The 26,273-nt window shown below is 43.2% G+C and overlaps 1 protein-coding gene across 10 annotated transcripts in view; it reads left to right on the top strand.

The window, feature by feature from the left end:
• MCM10 (minichromosome maintenance 10 replication initiation factor) overlaps nucleotides 1–24,645 on the top strand; it is a 43,204-nt gene extending 18,559 nt beyond the window's left edge. For 4 of the 10 annotated variants that reach the window (XM_021064867.2, XM_021064865.2, XM_021064868.2 and 1 more), the window contains exons 10-20: nucleotides 1,570–1,769; nucleotides 4,143–4,243; nucleotides 5,718–5,828; nucleotides 5,914–6,031; nucleotides 8,178–8,406; nucleotides 9,690–9,834; nucleotides 10,731–10,849; nucleotides 12,002–12,115; nucleotides 15,277–15,422; nucleotides 20,399–20,441; nucleotides 20,526–24,645. In XM_021064867.2, the coding sequence (XP_020920526.1) occupies nucleotides 1,570–1,769; nucleotides 4,143–4,243; nucleotides 5,718–5,828; nucleotides 5,914–6,031; nucleotides 8,178–8,406; nucleotides 9,690–9,834; nucleotides 10,731–10,849; nucleotides 12,002–12,115; nucleotides 15,277–15,422; nucleotides 20,399–20,441; nucleotides 20,526–20,609 (1,410 nt within the window). In that variant the 3' untranslated portion in view covers nucleotides 20,610–24,645. Of the gene's footprint in view, nucleotides 1–1,569; nucleotides 1,770–4,142; nucleotides 4,244–5,717; nucleotides 5,829–5,913; nucleotides 6,032–8,177; nucleotides 8,407–9,689; nucleotides 9,835–10,730; nucleotides 10,850–12,001; nucleotides 12,116–15,276; nucleotides 16,939–18,774; nucleotides 19,670–20,398; nucleotides 20,442–20,525 lie in introns of those variants that run through there. The other 6 variants (XR_014817948.1, XR_014817946.1, XR_014817949.1 and 3 more) reach the window with 4 other exon arrangements.
• The last annotated feature ends 1,628 nt before the right edge of the window (nucleotides 24,646–26,273 follow it).

The following is a 26,273-nucleotide window of genomic DNA, read 5'->3' as shown; positions in this document are numbered from 1 at the left end:
TATATCAGACTCTTAAAGTGCAAAGTTTAGTAATTTTTAGTATACTCAGAGTTGTGTCATCATAACCACTATGTAATTTCATAACATTTTCTCTCCCCAAAAGCCTATTCCCATTAGCAATCATTCCTCATTCCTCTCTCCCCTGCCTAGACCTGGCAACCACTAATCTAAATTCTGTATCTATAGTTTTACCTCCTCTGGACATTTCATACAATGACATTGTATAATATGTGGCTTCTTATGTCTGGCTTCTTTCACTTAGCATAATGTTTTTAAGATTCATCTGTCCTCTATCTATGCTGCAGAACAGTCATCAGTGCTTCATTCTTTTTACAGTTGAATAATATTCCATTCTATAGATAGATCCCACTCTGTTTATCCATTCATCAGATGATGGACATTTGGGTTGTTTTCACATTTGACTGTTAAGAATAAGCTGCTGTAAACATGTACATGATTTTGTGTGGATGTTTTCAGTTCCCTCGCATGTATTCCTGGGGTGGAATTGCTGGGTCTTATGATAACTCTCTGTTTAGGCTTTTGAGGAACCACCAAACTGGTTTCCAAAGTGGCTTTTACATTTTCCCCAGTATGTGAAGGTTCCAGTTTCCCCACATCCTCGCCTACACTTGTTTTTTTGTTTGTCTTTGATTACAGCCATCCTAGTGGATGTGAGGTGGTACTTCTTAGAGCTCTTTGAAGGATCGTGACAGGTTTTGGTTTCATCTCTTTTGATTTCCCTCATTCCTGTCCATCAGATGAACTAGCGGAAAGGAAGTAGGAAAGTGGGAGATGTTTGGAAAAAGAGGTCTCAGGGGAAGTACCTGACAGATCCCTTAAGAGCTAGACCATTAAAGCCCCACCGTCGCCATCTCTGAGGTTCATCCAAAAGGACGATACTTCACAGTTTCTCTTAGTTCCTTTCCCTGAAGGGGTAGCGTTTGTCCAAAAGTCAACCAGAGAAGTAGAAAAGCTTACTTGAAACTGATTTTGTTTTATTTTTTAACTTTTATTGAGGTAAAATTCACATTACATATGATTAACCATTTTAAAATGTACATACACATCGTTAGTATTTAGTGTATTCACTTTATTGTGCAGGTATCAGCATCTTCTGATTTGAAAACCTTTCCATCACCCCAGAAAAACATGCCGTGTTTGTTAAATAACCACTTCCCGGGTGACCTCGAAGCCGAGTTCTGTCTCTGGATACATGCCATAAAAGCAGTCCTACGACGCGGGACCTTTTGTGTCTGACTTCTTTCTCTTAGCATAACATTTTCAAGGTTCATCTGAAAGCTGATTTTATTTCCATTGTAGAAAGAGGCCAAGGCAGTGAATGACAGCACTTTTTCTTTTACCCGTGTAGTACATGAAGAGGAGGTTAGGAAAGAACTTCTTGCCTTCACCCACTCTTAACTCTGCACTGAGAATGGTCCCAGAGACCAGCCAGGAGGGTTCTGCACACAAAATAGCCCTTTGTGGGGCCAGGAGAAAGGAGCTGTGTCTATTAATGCTGTCCCTGGCCTGTCGCCCTAACCCTGACGCAGCCCCTCTTCTTTTTCACAGAACGACTGTGAGTACTGTCAGTATCACATTCAGGCCCAGTACAAGAGGCTCAGTGCCAGGCGGGCCGACCTGCAGTCCACCTTCTCTGGAGGCCGAATTCCAAAGAAGTTTGCCCGCAAAGGCATCAGCCTGAAAGAACGGCTGTGTCAGGATGGTTTTTACTACGGAGGAGTTTCTTCGGCCTCATACGCAGCCTCAATGTAAGATATTCCTGGGTCTTCTTTGGGACAAGGGTCTTGCCTGTCTTCGTTTAAGAATAAACCCAGTGGTTATACATTTCTCTCCAGGTCCTGGAAGGCTTGTAGGGGTTTTATCTTTCATATGGTACTGCCTGGAACTAGGTAGCTGAGGGCCTCTCGCAGTCCCGGAAAGAGGTTGTGATGGTTTGTAACAGGGAGCCCGCACTTCCTCTTTGGCTTCTAACGTGAACAGTGCAACTTGGTCAGGTCTGATTGGAGAGAGTGTTACCTTGAAATCAGTTTCCCCCATGATTGTTGGTGTGGGACTGTTGACCTCTTGGAACCCACATTTAATTTAGTGAACAAGTATGCAGTGAAGCTTCAGGAGGGGGACATTCTTGGCCTCGCCTCTGAGGATCTTAGCCTCTCCATAGAGTCCCTGCAGGTGATCAATGGCCTTGTCACTGTACTCTAGAAAGCACATCTGAGGACGTGACAGATGGGGACCTGGCTCGGAGAAGCTGTAGTTGGTCCAAGAATAAATTGTAGGTTTTGTCCTTGATCCAACAGAAATTGGGCTGGAGGACTCATACTTTCTATTTTGTAATATCAAGCACTTTTTTTTTTTTTTTTCCCCCTGGCTGCAGTTTGTAGCCGCTTGATGTGGAATCTGAGTTCTCAGACCAGGGATCTAACCTAGGCTGCAACAGCAAAAGTACCAGCACTTGTTTAAGATTTAAAATAATGTTGGGGAGTTCCCGTCATGGCGCAGTGGTTAACGAATCCGACTAGGAACCATGAGGTTGCGGGTTCGGTCCCTGCCCTTGCTCAGTGGGTTAACGATCCGGCTTTGCCATGAGCTGTGGTGTAGGTTGCAGACGCAGCTCAGATCCCGCGTCGCTGTGGCTCTGGCGTAGGCCGGTAGCTACAGCTCCGATTCGACCCCTAGCCTGGGAACCTCCACATGCCACAGGAGCGGCCCAAGAAATAGCAACAACAACAAAAAGACAAAAAATAAATAAATAAATAAATAAATAAATAAATAAAATAATGTTGGTATTTTTCCACATTGCAAAAGCAATAGGCATATGTTATCTTAAACAAATTAGGTACAATCCAGTCAAAAGGAGACAGTAAAAACCATCTATAATCCCACCACCTACGGGAGTTCCCTGGTGGTCTAGTGGTTAGGATTTAGCACTTTCATGCTGTGGCCTGGGTTTCAGTCCCTGGTCTGGAATTGAGATCCCATGTCAAGCTGCTGCTGCAGTGGTGAAAAAAATTTTTTTAAATAAAGAAAATTTTGTAAATCCCATCACCTAGGTAACTGCTAGTTTGGGTATATGTGGTTCTAGGGGGGTTTTTCCCCCCACTTTGTATACACTTTTAATAATATAAAATGGGATCCTGATATACTTTGCAAGATTCTTTTTTTTCCCCACATAAAATAATGAATTTTTCTTTTTTTCCTTTTTTTTTGTCTTTTTTTTGTCCTTTTAGGGCCACACCCTCGGCATATGGAGGTTCCCAGGCTAGGGGTCTAATCAGAGCTGTTGCTACTGGCCTACGCCAGAGCCACAGCAACACCAGATCCAAGCTACATCTGCAACCTACCGCACAGCTCACACAAAGCCAGATCCTTAACCCACTGAGCAAGGCCAGGGATCCAACCCAAAACCTCATGGTTCCTAGTCAGATTGTTTCTGCTGCATCATTACAGGAACTCCAATGAATTTTTCTTTGTGGGGTATTCACTTATGGCATTATTTTTAGTGGCTACATAGTATTCTTTTACATGCCTTTGATAATTTAACTAATTCTTCATGGATAAACATTAAGAGTATTTTTGGAGTTTGTACAGTGGCTCAATGGGATCTGTGGCTTCTTGGGAGTGCTGGGATGTGTGTTTGATTCTCCGCCCCACATGGTGGGTTAGGGATCCGGCATTGCTGCAGCTATGGCATAGGTCTCAATTGCGGCTCCTGTCTGATCCCTGGCCTGGAAACTCCATACGCCCCCGGGGCAGCCCCCCAAAAAGAGTATTTCCAACTTTAAACAATACAAACAAGGCTGTTAATATCCTAAACTTTTGCAAAAGACTTAAGGTAAATCCTAGACTACTTGATCAAAGTATTGGCGTATGTTTTATTTCTTTTGCCAACTTTCTTTTCCAGAATGATCTTCAAGCTGATTGTAGGCTTCCTATTGTTTTATGTCTGTGATGTAATGCATGCATCAGTTAGGCTGTGAGGCCATAGTATTAAGAAAGGCTGCTTACACAGTGCTTTGAGAAACATTGGCAGTTTATAATGACTGTTTCTGCATCTTCTTTACCCCATAGAGCATTGAAGTTCAGTGACTTTCTTTTTAAGAGGGTGACTCTTGTCGTTTCAGTGCAGCTGCTGTGGCACCTAAAAAGAAGATTCAAACTACTCTGACTAATCTGGTGGTTAAAGGCACAGATTTGATCCTTCAGGAAACTCAGCAAAAACTTGGTAACTTTGTTTCTCCATACCTTTCTCTGTCTTTTTTTTTTTTTTTTTTTTTTTTTTTTTTAGAGTATGGTTGGTTTACAGTATTGTGTCAATTTCTGCTGTACAGCTTAGTGACCCAGTCATATGTATATATACATTCCCTTTCTTAGGTATTGTCATCCATTATGGTCTATCCCAAGAGATTGGATATAGTTCCCTGTGCTGTACAGTAGGACCTCATTGCTTATCCATTCTAAATGTAATGGTTTGCACCTACTAACCCCAAACTCCTCTCCTATCCCAATCCCTCCCCCTCCCCCTTCCCCTTGGCAACCACAGGTCTTTTCTCTATATCTGTTTTGTAGATGGTTTCATTTGTGTCATATTTTAGATTCCACATATCTCTCTCTGGCTTAAATACGTAGCCTTCAGGATTGAAAACGGTTAATTCCTAACTGAGTTATACTTAGCGAGTGATGTGGCATCAGCTGAAGGAACCAAGCTTGGCTGGTAGCCTTAAGGAAAAACAGCCTCTTAATCTTAGCTGTGCCTTAGCTTGCTCTGCTTGTTAAAATGTATTGATGTATATGGGTCTTACTCCTAGTATCCAGCACTGACTGGAATCAGTAGTGTCAAGTTCCTAGTCAAACTCATCAGCTGTCTTTCATTAAAACAGGTCAGAGGGAGTTCTCTGATGGCCTAGCGGGTTGAGGCTCCTGCGTTCTCACTGCTGTGGCTCTGGTTGCTGCTGTGCGGCGTAGGTTCAATCCCTGGCCCAGGAATTCCCACATACTGCCTGTGTGGCAAAAAAGAAAAAAAAAAAAATACAAAAAAAAAAACCAAGAGAGAACCTGAAATAAACGTTGCAACTCTCATTTAAAAAAAAAAAAAAAAAAAAAGCAGGTCAGAGAAGGCCACCTCCTGGGGGCTCTGTTCATAACAGTGGTCAAGGTCTGGGATGCACCCTTTCCCTTTGTGCATATTACACAAGTAGGTCTGAAATGACTGCACAAATATTAGTATTCCAGTTATTATTCAAAATAAGGTATATTTATCTTCCCTTTGCAGTCTTACTGGTCCGATGTTAGAGGTTAAGGATTCTCTTTTCTCTTGATATATCTACTTCATTTGCAAATGACTAAGTTGAGAAAGCAGAGTTTAAAAAGGGATAAGTCACATGATATAAAATAGACTGAATTTTGGAGTTCCTATTGTGGCTCAGCTGTTGCAAACCCAGCTGGTATCCATGAGGATATGGGTTCCATCCCTGGCCTCACTCAGTGGGTTAAGGATCCGGCATTGTTGTGAGCTGTGGTGTAGGTTGCAGATGTGGCTCAGATCCCCCATTGCTATGGCTGTGGCATAGGCCAGCAGCGACCACTCTGATTCAATCCCTAGCCTGGGAACTACCATATGCTGCAGGTGCAGCCATTAAGAGGAAAAAACAAATAGTCTGAATTTTGAATCCTCTAAGACTGATGTTTGTATATTCCAGGAATACCCCAGAAGAGCTTGTCTTGCTCTGAGGAATTCAGGGAACTGATGGACTTGCCTACATTTGGAGCTAGAAACTTGAAACATCATTTAGCCAAAGTCAAGACATCAGGTAGAGTCAGCCTACTCTTGCTCTGGTGTCCACACCTGAGTTCCTGAGGCCTCAGAACCCCCTAAGCCTGTGGCTCTTGTTTTAGGGATCCTGGGGAGCCCAAAACCTGCCTTCCAGTCTATTTCAGCATCAGCCCTCTTGAAGCAACAGAAGCAGCGTATGTTAGAGATGCGGAAAAAGAAGTCAGAAGAAATACAGAAGCGGTAAGGGTAACATTTAATATTCCCTGTTTGGTTAGCTCATCTCATGAATCCTGAGGATGTCTTAATAGATTTTAAAAATGTGAAATCTTTGGGGATTCCCATCGTGGCTCAGCAGGTTAAGAACCCAACATAGTACCCATGAGGATTCAGGTTCGATCCCAGGCCTCACTCAGTGGATTAAGGATTTGGCGTTGCTGCAGGCTGTGGTGTAGATCTCAGATGCAGCTGGGATCCTTTGTCGTTGTGGCTGTATGTAGGCTGCAGCTATGGCCTCTGATTCAACCCCTAGCCTGGGAACTTCCATATGCCCTAGGTGCAGCCATAAAAAGGAAAAAAAAAGTGACATTGGATTTGGGGTGACTGGCTACCGTTTTAACTTTGGAAGTTTTTAATAATGATTTTAACATAACCTAAATTGATGGCATTTAAAGTTATATATTTCTGACTTAATGCTAGTGAATTCTGAGACCTGGTGGTACAGATTGCATTAATGAATATCATTGGAAAAGAGAAAGGAGTGATGCATAAAGAGGGTTTTGTGAAAAGGGAAAATAGGTGTTAACCTGTTTGGTGCCCATTTCTTAGTTTTGCCACAATTAAGTTTTTAATTACAGGCTAAACCAATGTGTAGATTTTGCATTTGTTCAGGTCAGTGATGAAAATGAGAAGCTGAAAATGGAGAGTCATTTTAGAGGCAGAATCCAGTGGAAATGGGTGTTGAAGGTAAACGAGTTTAAGACTTTTAAGCTTAAGTTATCTGAATAGTAATAAGAGCTGCTGTTTACAGGCACTCATCATGCACTGAGCACCATGCTTTACATGGTACACACGTCTCATTCGGTCCTTACCATACTCTACAAGGTGTCATTACCTTGTTTCGTACTTAGTGTGACCGAAGGTCAGAGAGCTAGTCCAAGTCTGTTGGAGCCAAGTCTGAACTCAAACCTACCTGCTCTATTCCAGTGCTGAACTATTATGTTGTCCCAGACCTGGGCTCCTGAAAGGGTAGATAGTTCCATGAAAAGGAGAATGCATTTTGAGCCAAGAGGAAATGCTTTGGAAAAATAAGATAATAGATTTGCCCTCAGGCAGGTTAGTTTGAGGTGCTGGTGGGTTATCTATAGAGGTATTCATCAGGGGGCTACAGATGACATAAATGTATGGATGTGGACATCAAAATATACATGGAGTTGTAGACACTGTGGGAAGTAGAAAGCTCCTGTCCCTTTAAAGGCTTTACAGTTCGAAGTTTGGCAGAATTTTACTGGCCAAACAAAACATATCTTGGGATGGGATCTGATAGGCAGTTTGCACAGTCAGCCTGGAACTCACAGGAGTGGGGATGTGATAGGGAAGGAAGATTGGCCTGGGATTACCTAGTACTAGGCCTGAGCCTGTCACTTGTGAGCAGTGGGGTCTTGGGCATCAATTTCTTCATATCTAAAATGATTTTTTTTTTCTTTCTTTTTTTTTTTTTTTTTTTTTTGGCTGCCCTGCAGCATATGGAGTTCCTGGGCCAGGCATCAGATCCAAGCCACAGTTGCGACCTACACTACAGCTGAGGCAGGACCTGGTCCTTAATCCACTGTGCCTGGCTGGGAATCAAACCTGTGTCCCAGCCCTCCCAAGTCGCTGCTGATCCTGTTGGGCCACAGTGGGAATTCCTAGAGTAGATGATTTCTGGCATTTGTTGTTTTTAAGGAGCCCTTAAAACCATATGTAAAATAATCACTGTGTGAGTGGTAGCGCTTTTCTGTTAGGACTTCCAAATGTATAACGTGTTACACCTTCCCAGTAGAGTGAACAAGTGCAGAGACTTCATGAGTTCCTGAACAGTCCAGAGCTAACCAGATGTCTGGGATCACAGTCAGCAGCTCACCTTCAGGACGGAAGGTGCTCCTTAGACTGCACCCATTGAGAAGCCTGCTGATAAAAATAATAATCAGTTCTAAATTGGTGAAACAGTTAGCACTGATTCAACCAAAACTCAGTTAACTGAGGAGTTAGACTAGTTTTGTATTTCTATGTGCTAATCTGAATTAATAACCAAGGAGAAAAAGTTTTACTCACAACTACTTCTCAGTTCTGGCTTGCCTGCAGCCTCCCAGTCTGTGTGTTTAGTTTGTGACTGCCTATTTCTTTAAAGATTTCTCCAGAGCTCAAGTGAAGCTGAGAGCCCAGCTGTGCCGTCCTCTTCTCGGGAGCCCCTTTCTTGTTCTCCACCAACTGGGGCCAAGCTCCCCAAGATGAACGGAACCCCAGCCATTCAGACGCCCAAGCTCGGAAGAGGCATCTCAGAAGGAGATGATGTCCTCCTTTTTGACAAGTCACCACCACCAAGACCAAAACTCAGTGCTTTAGCAGAAGCCAAAAAGGTAGCTGCCATGCGTTATCTTTACCACTGGAATGTGCATTCTGAGAGACACGGTTGGAGTTTTAAACATGATGTACCTGTGGCCAGGAAAGACAAGTCACCTCATGCTTGTTTATGGGTCATGACAATTAGAGTTGAAAGAATTTTAAATGATAATGGGTGTCGACATAGTGCCATTAATTTAATACAGCCATTATCTCCATTCTGTTTCCTGTCAGGCTGTAGGAGATAACTTAGAAGATACTGTTTTATAGCTAGACACCTTAGATTAGGGGGAAACGTCTTTGGAATTGTTTCAGCAATTGAATTGTCAAATAATAATTAGGAGAAGCCCTCTTTAAAAGAAATCTTACACAGGAGTTCCCGTCGTGGCGCAGTGGTTAACGATTCCGACTAGGAAACATGAGGTTGTGGGTTCAATCCCTGCCCTTGCTTAGTGGGTTAATGATCCGGCGTTGCCGTGACACGGCCCAAGAAATGGCAAAAAGACAAAAAAATAAAAAATAAAAAAAAAAGAAATCTTACACAGAAGTCCAGTCTGCAAACAGATAGAAGCTAAGTTGCTCTGACTGAAGTGGGAGTTGGGGGTAGTCAGAACCCCACCTGCTCAGCAGTTTCCACCTCTCCTCCTGAGTTGCCTGTGCCCCGACTAGAGCCTGTATTCTCTGTTTTGGGTAACAGCCAGAACCACAGGAAGGGCAAAGGCTGCCTGCAAGCCAAAGCTGTACCTATAATAATCGTAATAGCAATTACATGATATATTTCTAATATTCTGTGATATGTGCATACATTCTGTTTACTAGGTATGGGTACCTGTTTTGCTGGCATTATCTCATTTTATTCTCAGAACCCCAACTATAAAAGATAAGTTAGTGCTGTCATCCCCATTTTATAAATGTGGAAACTAAGGCTGAACAATTAGGTCAGGTTACATACTAGTAAGTGGCAGAGCTGGAACTCTATCCTAATTTTGTCTATTCTGAAACAAACTTCCAAAATGTTTGTGTGGTTCCTCTATGGGTCTCAAAGCCTGTGGATTAGCTAATGTTAAAGTAATTATTGATATTGAACTGAGCTGAAAGTTGGCTTCCCAACTTAGAGACCTGTCTTTCATTCTTTTAAAGTTTCATACTTGTGTTAACACTGCCAAGTAAAATGAAGATATATTTTGCTAATACATATCTGAGAACAGCCAGAATTTACTGCTTAATCACTGGAAATGGGCCCAGAGCTACAGGTGCTTATCTTTTAGATTTTCAGCTCCCTCTCTTTCTGTTTTTCTAGTTAGCTGCTATAACCAAATTAAGGGCAAAAGGCCAGATTCTTACAAAAACAGACCCAAACAGCATCCAGAAGAAACTAAAGAAACCTCAGGATGTCCTGGAAGTGAAGGAACGTGTGGAAAAGAACAGCACATTTTCTCTGCAAGGTACTGCAACTTTAAAACCTAGCAATGTGAAAGAGACACCACTTACAAAGGAAACATTCCAAAACGTAACCAGCTTCTCTGACATCAAAAGTCATTATTTTACTTCCGTTTACCTCTGTGAAGAATACCTAAATAGAATTTCTACAGCGAGAACTGATTGTTTCTTATAATCACATTAAATTAAAATGGAATTATGCACAACTTGAAAGCTTGAGATTATTTCATTGAATCTTTGCACATATATATTAGTATAAAGATTTACTTTGAAAGAAGTAGAATTCCTTGGCTTTAAATTGCCCGGTTTTTATCTTTTTTAAAACTCTGAAGTTGGCAGTGTCATTTTAACATCAGTTTGTGAATAGGGATTTTGTTGTTATCTCTGGTCATAATTGGCTCTTATTTTAAGGTGAAAAAGAGAGTCTAATTTAAACTACCCGTATTCTAGTTCTTACTTCTCAACTCACCTCTTCTTTTTTTTTTTTTTTTTTTTGTCTTTTCTAGGGCCATACCCAAGGCAAATGGACGTTCCCAGGCCAGGGGTCCAATCGGAGCTTTAGTCGCCAGCCTACGCCAGAGCCACAGCAATGCGGGATCTGAGCTGTATCTGCAACCTACACCACAGCTCACGGCAGCGCCAGATTCTTAATCCACTGAGCAAGGCCAGGGATCGAACCCAAAACCTTATGGTTCCTAGTCAGATTCATCAACCACTGAGCCACAACGGGAACTCCTCAACTCACTTCTTTAAGAGCCTTATTTTCTGGTACCAAGGCGGGGGTGAATTCCCTTTGAAGGGTTGTAGAGGGAGGCAGAGGAAATAGGAGCAGCAGAGTCGGTGAGACTCACTGGCTGGGAAATGCCTCTGTAACGGCTCACACTTTTCCTTTTTGCTCTAGCTGAGGATGAACTGGAGCCTGCCAGGAAAAAAAGAAGAGAACAGCTTGCTTACCTGGAATCTGAGGAATTTCAGACACTTCTCAAAGCAAAATCAAGGCACACGGATGTTCTAAAAGAGGTATGAAAGAGCCCAGAAAGTCCAAGGTGACAGAGATATCCTCAGACCTGGGCACTTTTTTTTTTTTTTTAGGGTGTATCTGTGGCATGTGGAAGTTGCCTGACTGGGGATTGAATTGGAGCTTCAGCTTGCGGCAATGCCGGATCCTTAACCCACTGAGTGAGGCCAGGGATGGAATCCTCGGGGACACTATGTCGGATTCTTAACTCACTGAGCCGCAATGGGAACTCCTGCCCTTCTTTTGACTAACAAATGACTAAGGAGATGGTCGTATGTTATTTCTTTCTACTGGAATTGAAACTCATTCAGGAGAGGTGCTCAGGCCGACCCTGAAAAGACCTTACAGCAGAGCTCCTTGCTCTTGTCACCACCAAAGACCTTGCCTTTGTGCCTTGTGTAGCTGTGCTGGCTCCAGCACTGTGACCACATCCTACAGTAAAGATTTCTCTGCGCTTTTACCGTCTCACTATCATTCTAAACAAGCAGGGCTTGCTCCTGCCAAGTGCTTTGTCTTGAGAATATCGAATGGACTGGGGAGGCATCTGGCACCTCTGTAGCCGAGTCTGTATTGCAGCAGTAGAAATAGTTCCCTTGGGAGTTACTTCGTGGTGCAGTGGAAATGAATCCGACTAGGAACCATGAGGTTTCGGGTTCGATCCCTGGCCTCGCTCAGTGAGTGAAAGATTAGGCGTTACCATGACCTGTGGTATGGGTTGCAGACATAGCTTGGCTCTGGTGTTGCTATGGCTGTGGTGTAGGCTGGCAGCTGTAGCTCCAATTAGACCCCTAGCCTGGGAACCTCCATATGCCTCAGGTGCAGCCCTAAAATGCAAAAATAAATAAATAAATTTCTTTAAAAAAAGAAATAGTTAGCTTTTGGTGCACACTTGGCCTGATGACTTTGTTAATCATGTCAATAGTTTAAATTCATATTTAGTGTTTTACACATCACCAGATGCTTTCATACCCTCTTTTTGCCTATTAAGAGCTTGTTTCTAGTTAACTATCTTTGGCTTGCAGTTCATTGAGCCACTACCACGTGTCCTCATACGGTTAGCTTGTCTTTTCAGTTCTGATTTGATTATTATTGAACAGATGCTTGAATATATATTGGATCTGGTACGAGGTCTTCTGGGTGTCTTGTCATTCCAGGCTGAGGCTGAGCTACAAGAGCAGTATTTTGAACCCCTGGTGAAGAAAGAACAAATGGAAGAAAAAATGAGAAACATCCGGGAAGTGAAATGTCGAGTGGTGACGTGCAAGACGGTGAGTGCAGGAGACGGCTCTCAGCGGGGAGACTCGGGGGCCGTGGGGCCGTGTCTTGTGACTGGAGTCCTGCGAAGTTCATTTCATTGGGCTGGAAACTCAATGGCATGTGATAGCCCAGGACCTGTCTTCCCGTGACCCTCATGGCAGTGCCTTTGTGATGAGATGTTCCTCATTTGGCCACAGCTCGCAGTTCTGCGGACCAGCCTCTTCCCCCTTTACCTTTGGGCTTGAGTATTCCTCTCTCTCCTCCTCAAGTTTGAGCACATCCTTAGTCCATAGTTCCCAGTCCCTGGGGCCTTGTTTGAACAACTTGAGCACCAGGCCAGGGATTGAACCTGCACCTTCATAGTGACCCAAGCTGCTATAGTTGGGTTCTTTTTTTTTTTTTTTTTTTTAATGATTTTTATTTTTTCCAATATAGTTGGTTTACAGTGTTCTGTCAATTTTCTACTCTACAGCAAAGCGACCCAGTCACACATACATATATACATTCTTTGTCTTCTCACATTATCCTTCATCCTGCTCCATCCCAAGTGACTTGATATAGTTCCCAGTGCTATACAGCAGGATCTCATTGCTTATCCACTCTAAATGCAACAGTTTGAATCTACTAACCGTAAATTCCCAGTCCATCCCACTCCCTTCCCCTCCCCCTTGGCAACCACAAGTCTGTTTTCCAAGTCCATGAGATCCTTTTCTGTGGAAAGGTTTATTTGTACTGTACATTAGATTCCAGATATAAGTGATATATGGTATTTGTCTTTCTCTCTCTGACTTATTTTTCACTTAGTATGAGTCTCTGTTTCCATCCATGTTGCTGCGAATGGCATTATTTTGTTCTGCTTCATGGCTGAGTAGTATTCCATTGTGTGTGTACACCACATCTTCTTAATCCATTCATCTGTTGATGGATATTTAGGTTATTTCCATGTCTTGGCTATTGTGAATATTGCTGCAATGAACTATGGGTGCATGTATCTCTTTCAAGGAAAGTTTTATCTGGATATATGCCCAAGAGTGGGATTGCTGGGTCACATGGTAGTTCTATATATAGTTTTCTGAGGTATCTCCATACTGTTTTCCATAGTGCTTATACCAATGTTTTTTAAGGTTTTTTTCTTTGTTTTTTTTTTTTTTTTGCAGTCGAATTCTTAACCCACTGCTCCACAGCAGGAATTCCTTTTATTTTATTTTTTTATTTTTTTGTCTTTTCTAGGGCTGCTCCCACGGCATATGGAGGTTTCCAGGCTAAGGGTCTAGTTGGAGCTGTAGCCGCCGGCCTATGCCAGAGCCACAGCCACACGGGATCCAAGCTGCATCTGTGACCTACACCATTCCTTTTAAATATACCTGCATAGCTAATCAGCCCTGTGAACATATATGAGAGGAGAAAGAGCTTACCCAGTACCGTTTTCTCTGTCTTTATTCTAGTTAAAACCTTATATTCTCAGAGTTCCTGGTGGGCTAGTGGTTAAAGGATCTGGCATTGTCACTCCTGAGGTGTGGATTTGATCCCTGGCCTGGGAACTTCCAAGTGTTTCAGGACATGGCCAAAACAAAGCAAAACAAAAAACAGGAGTTCCCATCGTGTTTGAGTAGAAATGAATCCCAAAAAACAAAAAAAAACCAAAGCATAAAACCTTAGATTCTCCTTTACCTTTAGGGAGTGGTCCTGAACCAGCTGCCACCACAATTAGAGCTTCCTTGAGAAAGATCTGGAGTATCAGTAAAGCTCTTGCCTTGGAGGACAGTGTTTACTCAGACCACGTGGCCGTGTTAGGACAGACTTTTCCTGTTGCTTCTGTAACAAGTGACCACCAACCAACTGGGTGGCTTAGAACAACACACATTTATTATTTTGGAGTTCTGTAGGTCAGAAGTCTGTGTAGGGGAGTTCTCGTCATGGCACATTGGAAACAAATCTGACTAGGAACCATGAGGTTTTGGGTTTGGTCCCTGGCCCCACTCAGTGGGTTAAGGATCAGGCCTTGCCTTGAGCTGTGGTCTAGGTTGCAGGCGAGGCTTGGATCCTGCTTTGCTATGGCTGTGGCATAGCAGCGGCTGTCGTTCTGATTCGACCCCTAGCCTGGAAACCTCCATATGCCGTGGGTGCAGCCTAAAAAGAAAAAAAAAAAAGTCTGTAGGTCTCACTGGGGTAAAATCCAGGTGTCAGCATTTCTTTCTGGAGTCTCCAGGGGAGAATCTGCCTCCTCACCTTTTGCGGCTTTTAGAGCCCACCTGCATCCCGTGGCTCATGGCCCCATCCTCATCAGAGACAGCAGCAGCCAGTTGAGTCGTCTCATGATATTGCTCCAGCCTCCTTCCCTGTGTCCCACTTCCACTCTGATGACCTTTGTGAGTCATTGGGCCTTCCTGAACAATCCAGGATTACTTCCCAGTCTTATGATCAACTAATTAGCAAACTTAATTCCATCTGCAACCTGAATTCTCCTTTGCCATGTGACGCAACATACTCCTAGGTTCCAAGGAGTACAGAGTGCAAATCTTGGGGGGATGGTTCAGGGTGACCACTCTGCTCTACCCTCTTTGAGGTTGCCAAGGCTGAGAGTTTATCCAGACTCAGGAAGGTTACCAGAAATTATATTGCACTCTCCTGGCCCTGTTTGAACCTTTCCCCACCATTTCTTGTTCTTTTCAGTCCTTTTGAGGATCAAAATTAAGTTACTTAATATCTGTCTTGGTTTTACTGCTTATGTAATAGGAGTGATAAGCTCTATCCTTTTCATAGGCCTGGTAAGAGAAAAATGAGAAAGAACAGCTCATCAGCCTTCCTAAATAAACCCCCTGCCTATAATCTATTTTATAATCTGGGACTACAGCAGATACAGGATAGACCAACCAAAGCTATTTAGAGATTTCCAGTCCTTTTCTTCCTTCACCCTTGCTGTTGTCTTGAGGTCACAAGTGGTTATTGTGTAGTTCATGCCTGACCAGAAGTTGGGGCCAACATGAGAAAAAGTGATGTCAGGAGGGGGAAAGCTAGGAGATCACACAGATCACTGCAGCTAGAAGATAAGATGGCAGCTCCACCGGCAGCTGGCCTCCTATTCTCAGGAACAGGAGGCCCTTGTGGCTCTTGGCCTGTTTCTCCTTCCGTGCTCTTGACCTGATGTGTGCCTCCTGCTGATTTTATGCAGTGTGCCTACACCCATTTCAAGCCCCTGGAGACCTGTGTCAGCGAGCAGCACGACTACCACTGGCATGACGGCGTGAAGAGGTTTTTCAAGTGTCCCTGTGGAAACCGAAGTATCTCCCTGGACAGGCTCCCCCAGAAGCACTGCAGGTAGGGTTGCTGGGGTTCTTGGTCCCATCCAGCCTTCCTGAACCTTGTTCCAATTCCTGGGTGATGCTCTTGTTCCCAGGATCTCTGGACAGTCCTCGATCTCAGAAAGGTCAGCTTGTTCTGCAACCTCTTAACAACCTGAGGATCCCCAAACGCTCTCGGAGGAAGAGCCCCTGCCCCTTTCACGGCTGTATCCCCAGTACTAAATCTAGTGCCCAGCACATAGTAGATTGTCAGAAATGCTGGTTGGATAGATGAATGGGGCTTGGGTAGGGTGGGCTGGTGAATATGTGTTTGTAGGAGGCTCAGGTAGGGAATTTTTTTCTTCACTATAAGGAGTTAATTGTTCAAATTTTTAAAATATGTGAGTACATGTGTTTTAAGGGACTTTGCGCTTTTACTTTGGGGGAAATTTCAGATACAGGGGCAGAACTACTGGGTTTGACTCCTGGGGCATGATTCATGCAGAACAGTGTGAACAATCCCTGTGGAGTTTGGGGAGGATGATTACACAGCTGTTTGTTGAACATCGTCCTTGGTCCGTTCAGTTCCTTCCTCATTCATGTGTTTCTCTAGCGCCTTCCTCACTCACTGTGCACGTGGTCAGATGTCTTTTCTTCAGTGTGGTTTTATTTTCCTTTATCACTGTAGTGTGTTACATGGTTCAATTTTTCTGAAGTTGAACTTCCCTTATATTCCTTGGATAAACCCTACTTATCTTGATGATGTTTTAATTTTGTACACTGTTATAGTCAATTAGCTAATATTTTATAAGTGATTTTTATATCTATTCATACATTCATAAGTAAATTAGACTTTTTTTCTCTTATATAGACTTACCTGATTTTGGAACCAAGATTATATGAGCCTTATCAAGTGGATTGGGCAGCTTCCTGAAATAATTTATATTAAATAGTAATTATTGCTTGAAAGTTTAGTAAATCTCAGCTATAAAATTATTTAGACCTTGTTTTTTAGGGGGAAGGGGTGGCTTTGATTACCATTTCAATTTCATGGTCTTCTACCAGTTTCAGCATTTGATATTTTTCTAAGAATCTGCTTCATTTAGATTTTCAAATTTATTAACATTTAGTTGTCCCTAATATACTTTTTCAATCCATTACTTGCTATTTTTTATTAATAGGTATTTACTATGTTTTGTTATTTTTTTTCTTCTCTTTTTCAAGATCAGTGTTGACAGAGGACTCTTTGTTTTGTTAACCTTTTTTAGAAAACCCTCTTTCGGTTTTCTAAATGTTTATTGATTTTCTTTCTATTCTATTGATTTCTGCACTTATTTTTCTGCCCTTCTTATTTTTTTGGGTTTACTTTTTACCCTTTTGTGTACTTTTTCAATTAAACACAATTAGTTTGTAACCTTTCTTTTTTTTTTCTCTGTCTTTTGTCTTTTTAGGGCTGCACTCGAGGCATATGGAGGTTCCCAGGCTAGGGGGTTGAATCGAAGCTACAGTTGCCAGCCTATGTCACAGCCACAGCTGGGGTCCGAGCCTTGTCTGTGACTTACACCACAGCTCATGGCAATGCTGGATCCTTAACCCACTGAGCGAGACCAGGGATTGAATCCACGTCCTCATAGATTCTAGTTGGGTTTGTTAACCACTGAGCCATGACCAGAACTCCAGTTTGCATCCTTTCTTATTACCTCATAAATCTATCTAAAGCTGCTTATTTCTGAATAGTGCCACAAAGTCTGTCTGACATAGTCAAAAGTATTGCTTTTTTTTTTTTTTTTTTTTTTTTTTGGCTTTTTTGTCTTTTGGGTTTTTAGGGCTGCACCTGTGGTATATGGAGGTTCCCAGGCTAGGGGTTGAGTCGGAACTGCAGTTGCCGGCCTATGCCACAGCCACAGCAACTCGGGGTCCCAGCCGCGTCTGCAGCCTACACCACCGCTCATGCAACAAGGGATCCTTAACCCACTGCACAAGGCCAGGAATCAAACCTGCGTCCTCATGGATAGTAGTCGGGTTCGTTAACCACTGAACCACAATAGATACTCCATCAAAAGTATTTCTTAATGACCTGGGTGATTTCCTTTTTGACCCAAGAGTTAGTAATGTTTAATTTCCAAGTAGATGGGGTTGACTTTATCTTTTTTGTTAATTAATTTCCAACTTTATTCTATTATTCTTTTTTTTTTTTAATTTTTTTTTTGTCTTTTTTTTTTGTTTGTTTTTTGTTGTTGTTGTTGTTGTTATTGTTGCTATTTCTTGGGCCGCTCCCGCGGCATATGGAGGTTCCCAGGCCAGGGGTTGAATCGGAGCTGTAGCCACCGGCCTACGCCAGAGCCACAGCAACGCAGGATCCGAGCCGCATCTGCAACCTACACCACAGTTCACGGCAACGCCGGATCGTTAACCCACGGAGCAAGGGCAGGGACCGAACCCGCAACCTCATGGTTCCTAGTCGGATTCGTTAACCACTGCGCCACGACGGGAACTCCTTTTTTTTTTTTTTTTTTTTTTAATAATTTTTTTTTTTTTGTCTTTTTTTATTCTATTATTCTTGAAGGATGTAACTTCTATGATGTTGGTCCTTTGGAATTTGAGGCAATTTCAAGGTCACCTTTTAATCAGTCTTCCCAAGAATGTCTCACTAGGATAGTCTCCCTGCCTTTCTGTTCACTTATTTCGTTTAGATTGTTGTTTGTTTCCTGGAGCCCAGAGTTCAGGTTTCTCCAAAGCTGATTTGGGGTGGGGAAGCACCCCAGTGCATCACCTTGTCAGCAGCTGGTTTGTGAAATGTTTTACAGTCTAGAATTGTTTTAAGTAGCTCCTTGTGTATTGATGCTTGACTTCTCTCCAAAATATTATAACAGCGAGAGCTTATATAAAAACATTTGAGTATCAGAGGAGTTCCTGTCATGGCTCATCAGATAATGAATCTGACTAGCATCCATGAGGACAAGGGTTTGAACCCTGGCCTCACACAGTGGGTTAAGGATCCAGCAATGCCGTGAGCTGTGGTGTAGGTCGCAGATATGGCTCGGATCTGGCATTGCTGTGGCTGTGGTGTAGGCTGGCAGCTACAGGTCCGATTGGACCCCTAGCCTGGGAACCTCCCTATGCTGCGGGTACAGCCCTAGAAAGACAAAAAGACGGAAAACAAAAACAAAAAACATTTGAGTATCAGAGAAATACGTCCTAGAGGATAAACAGTAAGTATAGCTCAAATGGAAGAACATGATTTCTTTCAGCCTCCAAGTGGCACTGTTATTTTTGCTAAGACGATCAGCTTTGGGAGTTCCTGTTGTGGTACAGTGGAAATAATCTGACTAGTATCCCTGAGACCGTGGGGCCTATCCCTGGTCTCGCTCAGTGGGTCGGGGATCCAGGATTGCTGTGAGCTGTGGTGTAGGTCACAGACTGGGCTTGGATCCCGCATTGCTGTGGCTATGGCATAGGCCGGCAGCTGTAGCTCTGATTTGACTCCTAGACTGGGAGCTTACATACGCCATAGGTACAGCCCTAAAAAGGAGGGGGAAGAAAAAAAAAAGATGATCGGCTTTCTCTGGTCTCTCTCATCAGTTACTGTACTAGAGCAGAAATGGGCAAAGTTTTTCTCTAAGAGGCTGGGGAGTAAATATATTAGGCTTCATAGACCCTACAGTCTGTTTTACAACCCTTCAACTTTGCTGTTGTGGCAGTCATAGGAAACTAACAGACAAGTGAGCATGGCTGTGATAAAAAAAAAAAAACTTTATGAAACCTGTGGCAGGCAGGACATTGTGTTGAAATGTCGTCATTGATCTTGTAGTAGGCTGCACAGGTTCTCTCAGTAGATGCTGAAGTGGTTTCTAGATGGAGAAGGTGGTGGAGAGGCTTGGGGTTAAGCCCTCTGACAGCTGATGTATTTCTATCCTGCTTCTCTCTTTCCCGGAGTAAACGTTGTAGAAAATCAGCTTTATTCATAGTGTCCCCGTGCCTTCTCAGACTTGGGCTGATCTACCCTGTGAAACAATGAGAACAAATATACCCTTTGGCTGATAATAGAGTAAAAACATTTGGGTTATGAGGAGTTTCTCGTGTGGTGTAATGGGATCCGTGACGTCTTGGGAGTGCTGGGACGCAGGTTTGATTCCCCAGCCTGGTACAGTGGGTTAAGGCTGGCGTTGCCACAGCTGCTGTGTAGGTCGCAACTGTGGCTCAGATCTGATCCCTGGCCTGGGAACTGCGTATGCTCCAGGGTGGCCAAAAAAGAAAAAAACAATAACAACAACAACAACAAAAATTGGGGTTATGAAAGGATTTCCTTCCTGTTGTGTTGGTTTAATACCAAATTTTTTTGTTAATTTTATAATGATTTTTATTTTTTCCATTATAGCTGGTTTACAGTGTTCTGTCAATTTTCTACTGTACATCAAAGGGGCCCAGTTACATATACATGCATGCATTCTTTTTTCTCACATTATCATGCTCCATCATAAGTGACTACATATAGTTCCCTAATACCAAATTTCACATTGACCTTTAAGTGGAAAATCAAGATATCCCTGTCTTCCCTGTTCTCACTAGTGAAAAAGATGGAAGGATTGTCCAGACCAGAAGGAAGAGTCATCCTTTCTTATCACAACCATTCGGTTCCAGAAAAGAGGAAGAGGCAAAGCCATAGGCTGCAGGTGGCCATCAACTAGCTTCCTCCATCCTAGGGTCATCCCAGGGACCATCAATAGAAACCAAGCTTGCTCGTCACCTCTAGTGTGTGCAGCCCTGTTATAGTACCATTTGAAATGCCTTCTCTGAGGTATCTAGCTTCTTACAGAGTTGAAGACCATTTCTCAAATGACTGGAGTGTGTAATTTTCGGTAGTAATAGATCATAGCCTGTAATACGAATGTCACCTTGGTCAGCGTCTGCTTAAATGGGGGAGGTCTTCCCCCAAGTGCAGGGAGCACTGTTATCTTCATGGGTGTGTCTCGTAACCTCATCTCTGAGTAAAGCCTATCTTTTCTGTTTCAGTAATTGTGGCCTCTTCAAATGGGAACGGGATGGAATGTTAAAGGTACGTCCTTTGCAAGGTGATTGATTCCAGTGGCTGGTACAAATGATGTTGACCCATTTCTTATTAAACTTTCCATTTTTCTAGGAAAAGACAGGTCCAAAGATAGGAGGAGAGACCCTGTTACCAAGAGGAGAAGAACATGCCAAATTTCTGAATAGCCTTAAATAGCCCTGACTTCAAACAGGTACCCACAGCCTATGTTTCTTCTTGTGGTTCTGGAAAAGCCGAGTATTGGCTCTGAATTGCCCATGTTCCTGATTGACACAGAATGAATACGTGTTCGTAACAGCCTACAACTTTGCCTGCTTCCTTTGTTGTGTTGGTTTAACATCAGCTTTTACATTGACCTTTAAGTGGAAAATCCAGATACAATTGTCTTCCCTGTTCTCACTGCTGATGCCCCAAAACTGGAAGGCAGATTGAAAGCTGTGTTTCTCTCTTGGGTTACAGAGTACGCAGTGTGGTGTCTCACTCACAATAAGATTCTGGTATTTATATGAACACCCAGAGGCAAAGGAATGAATTTGGCTCAGGTAACTTGCCTAAATTTGGGGCTTCAGTTTCCTCACCTGTCAAATGAGGAAGTTGGACGATATGAGCATGAAGTGTATCTTTGAGCACTCAGAAGTGTACAAATAATACAACTTTTTGCCATCTAGAAAATTATGACCATCGCCCTTGACATAGTCTTGCTGTATTAATACAAAAGCCAGATTCCTTCTCTTGGTGCTACTGTTACCTCTATTTTGTTCTTCAAAATCAAGTCCTTGATGCACTTGGCATTTCAGTTCATATTGTATGACTGTGCCCTTACAGTCTTGTGGAGCTCTGTAATGGAAATACCTAAAATTTCATCATTTTCAAATATGGCTTTATTTAAATATGACTTAAACTTTGAAACCTCTAACCAAAACACATGCAAAATGTGAGAAGGCATGAAGCCCAACTGGAAAACAGAAGCATCCCACTAGGAGACTCCTGTGGCATTTGGCATTGGCAGGTATGCTTCATTACACATATCAAGAGTTATACCTTGGGGATCTCTGCGACGATGGAGGGTGATGGGCAGCTGGGACTTGGGGTTATGTCTGTGGCCCCTGGAGCATTAGTCTCAGCTCTTCTGCTTGCCAGTTGTGTGACCGCGGGTGAGGTGCCTGTCCTCAGGGTCCACAGTGGCGTGGACTCATGTGAATGGCTCAGGCACACAAGGGCGCCGCAGGTGTGACTGTCAGTGTTTGTGAGCACAGGGACCCGAGGAAGCGGATCCTGAGAGGAGCGTTTGGGTTGCGGGCCAAGGAGGAGGTGTCACAGTTGAGACTGGAGAAACAAGCAGCAGGCCTTAACTTTGCAGGGCCTCCTTGGCTATGGTGAGGACGCGGATCTCGATCGTGTAGTTGTTGGGAACCACAAGAGGCCGTTTTGAAAAGATCACTCAGCTGTTGCTTGGGGAATGAGGCGGGGGCCGGGGGTGCTAAATTCAGGACGGTGCTCAAATATCAGCACTTGAGGGAAGGGAACGGTGGCCTGGACAGAAGGGTGATGGCAGAGATGGAGAGCGGCGGCTGGCCTCAAAGGAACAGGTGGAACTGTGCAGGAGAGGGCATCAGGATAAGGTTCTGGACTGGATATGGAGAGGGAACCCTGAAGGGGTGGGAGGCAGACAGGCCAGACGATCGGATGCACCAGGCGCCCCACCCAGGGAGGATCGAAGTGGTGACAGAAAGCAACTCTGGGGCAGCTCAGCCTGCAGGGCAAGCCCCGTGCAGTCTGAGGTTCCTGTTCCCGTGGAGGTCGCCAAGGGCAGTGGGAATGTGGAATGTAGCCATCATTTTGTACAAACATTCGGTGCTCAATAAGCTTCTAAAGAATTAGTAATTTTGTGAGGACCATGGGCCAAAAGAATACAGTCAGCATTCCAGATAAGGCAGGATGGGATTTCACTGGGTTGGCTCCATCTTGTTCTTCAGCCAACTCCAAGGCGCCCGTAAAGTTTTGGGTCTTTGCCCTGAACCAGCCCAGGCTTTGGAGTCACCTGCAGGAGTCTGGGTGTATAGCTAGCTCTGGTAAGGTCACCGGCAGAAAAATAGATGATGAGGAGGATGTTACTCCTGAAAGATCCTTTCCAGGTCCTTCTTCAAATGCAGCTCAGTGTTTATGCATGAAATGATCAAAATGTCTAGGATTGGCCTTCAAAACAGAATGAAGGGACGGAGGGCAGCGCATGGGGTGTCGATGGATCAAAAATGGCGGAGCTACTAATTGTTAAAACTGGGAGTTCCCGTCGTGGCGCAGTGGTTAACGAATCCGACTAGGAACCATGAGGTTGTGGGTTCGGTCCCTGCCCTTGCTCAGTGGGTTAACGATCCGGCGTTGCCGTGAGCTGTGGTGTAGGTTGCAGACGTGGCTCGGATCCCGCGTTGCTGTGGCTCTGGCGTAGGTTGGTGGCTACAGCTCCGATTCAACCCCTGGCCTGGGAACCTCCATATGCCGTGGGAGCGGTCCAAGAAATAGCAACAACAACAACAACAAAGACCAAAAAAAAAAGACTCGGTCGCAGGTATATGGAAGCTTATACCCATCTCTGTTTTCGCATTTGTTGTAAAATGTGATGAAAAGTAAAACATCAAACAAGCAGCTTGTCTTCTCCATGATGCCTGCCCAGTGCCCCTGGGCGCAGTCACCACCCCTTCCTCCAAATCTTTGCTGTATTTTGAATGTTGATCTGGCAGGAAACTTATTGTGATGGTTTTGTTTATCTGTGTCACCTGCTGTCTTCTGTATTTTAGTGTGGTTTGATTTCCAGGTGCCAAACCAGTGCTGCCTTATTAGTGCTCAGTGTACGTAGGGTGGATGGAGAGATTTTTAAAATTGTGAATACCAGGAATTTAATAAATGTTTTCTGAATTGTTTATAAAAGGGGGGTTGCAGTTCCCATTGTGACTCAGTGGTAATGAACCCAACTAGTATCCATGAGGATTCGGATTCAACCCACGGCACAACTCAGTGAGTGAAAAGGATCCTGTGTTGCCATGAGCTGTGGTGTAGGTCACAGACGAGGCTCAAATCTGGAGTTGCTGTGGCGTAGGCCGGCAGCCGTAGCTCTGGTTTGACCTGTAGCCTGGGAATTTCCATATGCCACAGGTGCAGCCCTGAAAAAAGCAAAAATGAATGAATAAATAAGTGAAATGAAATGATAGGTCAAAACTCATGCAGATTACCATCAAAAAATTCCACTTACGAGAATCCTCTGCCCACGCCATGTGATTTTCCAAGTACCATTTGATCCAAGTGAATGTCACCTAAAGATTGGGTAAATTGGTGGATTATTATATTGAGATTTGAACTAGAGCTGGAAATAATTTGTTTCCCCTAAGATGGTATTATAGTAGAAGCATAACACTTAAGGGGAAGAGGTTGTGGGGGATTGTTGATTTAGGTTTTCAAGACCCAGAAATAAATTTCTCATGCCTTGGATTTCATCGAATTCTGCTCTATGTAGAAGGTGCTGGGTTTGTGTTTCCCCTAAGGTCACATCCTAACGGCTATATTTTTAAGAATATTTCATTTCCCAGGAAGTGTTATTGTTTGTGTTTTTTTTTTTTTAATTATTTTAACTAACAAGAGAATAAAGTGTTTAAATTCTCGAAAATCACCAAAAGCACTTGAAACTCTGATATTTTAATGCCTCCTTTAGAGTAGATGTATTTGCCCATAAACTTAAAACAGAGCTATGGATCTGAAATATAAGTCACAACCAAGCAGCTGCCTGGAAATGGAACTCCAAGTTGATCTTCGAAGAGCTCCTTCCCATGCAAGAACCATACTCTTGTTTGCACCACGGTGTTGTCAGAGCCACAGTTACTGATACGTCAGGTATAAGTCATGTAGTAGCAACGTTCCTCTAAAGGTGGATGCGTGAGCTGAATCTAGGTGCCCTGCGTTTTTAAATTTGATTTTTAAATTTTAAATAATTAAAAAGTACAATCGAGTTCCTTCTTGGTTACTCTGAGTGTTGGGGGGCTTTCACTGGGGGTGCTGTGTGTGTGTTTGTGTGTGTTACTAGAATATTCAGGAATGAAAAGGGGCAGGTGGGCTGGAAAGGGGACTTACATGTTTGCATTGAAAATATGATTCATTGTGAGACCTGACTTTAATCCTACACTCTTTGGTAATGTGTATTAAATACTTTTCTATAAATCCAAAATGTGTGTTTTTTTCTTACCCTGTCTTTGGCAGCGTAGGGCTTATTGTAGTATAATCACAGGCCATCGGAAGAGGGTGAGCACACAAACACTGGCCAAGTCCTTCAGGATTTATCACAATGTTCCGATCTTCACCATAGATTTTTTTTTTCATATGCATTTTTCTGTTTAGAGGAAATAAGTGGCTTTTTAAAGAAAATCATCTTTCTCTTTGAGTTTTATTAAACTATACTTTCCTTGTCCGAAAAACAAAAGGGAAACTGAACTAACTAGGTAACAGTGATCCAGGATAGCAAATAAGAAACTTCTGAATGATTGGCGTGGAATTGACCCCAGAGGGAACTTTAGAAGATTCAACTTTTAAATTTTTTTTCCAGTTTTCAACGTTCAAAAACATTAGCAGTTGATGTATAGCAAAGTTGACAGGAAGAGATGGCATGAATTAGGCTCATCAGAGCCTCTATTGCGCAGAGCAGACAGACATCTCAGATGCCTTGGGGAGAGCTTTAGAAATAGTACCACTCACCAAAAGCTTGACTGGCCCCCAAAGAGAAATTCTGTATTTTCCAATATTTAGGAAAGAAACAGTGCTATATCTAAAGAAAATAACAGAGAGACCCAAAAGGTGGAAGAAATCAGTTGGCTTAAGTTGACAGCAGTTTGTAGGAAAGCTGTGAAATTTTTGAAAATTAAAGACAGCCAAGAATATAGCCCCACAACTGAACTATCCATATCAAGATGGGGGAGAGGCCTGCCACGTTCTGTGCAGTCAGACCATATATCCAACAAAATTGATGCATTTTGGAGATAACCAGTCAGCGGTAGTCAAGATGGTGAAAACTCAAAGCCATTTCACCAAAGGAAGGAAGAAAGAACTAGGGCGATATATACGGGGGATTTGTGTTATTCGTAGTAATTCTGTTTTAAAATATCAGCAACTGAACTAGCAGCTACCCAAGCACTGCCACTAGAGGAAATTCAGAGTTAAGTTCCTGTGAGCCTCCGGTCACATTTTCTTCACCGGATCAGTACATAACCTTGTATTATGTGTGTTTTTGTTTGAAGAACCTTTAATATATATTGTTGATTCATTAACCTGAAACAAACAGCACTGTAACTCGTGACTGAACAAAGCTGGTCTTGGCACACGTGTTTGTTCCAGATGCTGCATCCTGGCCTCCTCGCCTTCAGGAACAGGAGGCAGCACTTCAGCACTACACTTGGGGGCTGTTTCAAACAGCAGCACCCAGAAAAGCACAAAAATGTGAAGAACACAGAGTAAAGAGGACATCTTTTAACAGTATCAGAGCTGAAACCAGCAGAATTGTTCGTTTGACCTCAGGTGGGAGCAACTCAAAATTGCTCCTTGGTCCATATGTGTTACATGCTCAAAATTGAGCACAAAAACACCACAAGTACTGCTTTTGGAGTTAAATTTTAGCCATTAAGTTGAAGTCACAAATATGGGATCCACAGATAATGAGGAACAACTGTATACAACATTTCCCAAAACAGAACAGTTCGGGAGTGTCACCATTTTGCAGATTAGAAAATTGATTAAGTGATTTGAAACTAAGTGTTGAAGTGGAGTTCCCATCGTGGCTCAGTGGTTAATGAATCCGACTAGGAA

Source organism: Sus scrofa, chromosome 10 (assembly GCF_054392235.1).
Source record: "Sus scrofa isolate SSC_HxYL_T2T_F1_AM1 chromosome 10, Sscrofa_HxYL_maternal_Yorkshire_Landrace_v2.0, whole genome shotgun sequence".
Taxonomy (NCBI): domain Eukaryota; kingdom Metazoa; phylum Chordata; class Mammalia; order Artiodactyla; family Suidae; genus Sus; species Sus scrofa.
Note: the sequence above shows the minus strand (reverse complement) of the source record. Positions and strands in the feature narration are given on the sequence as shown.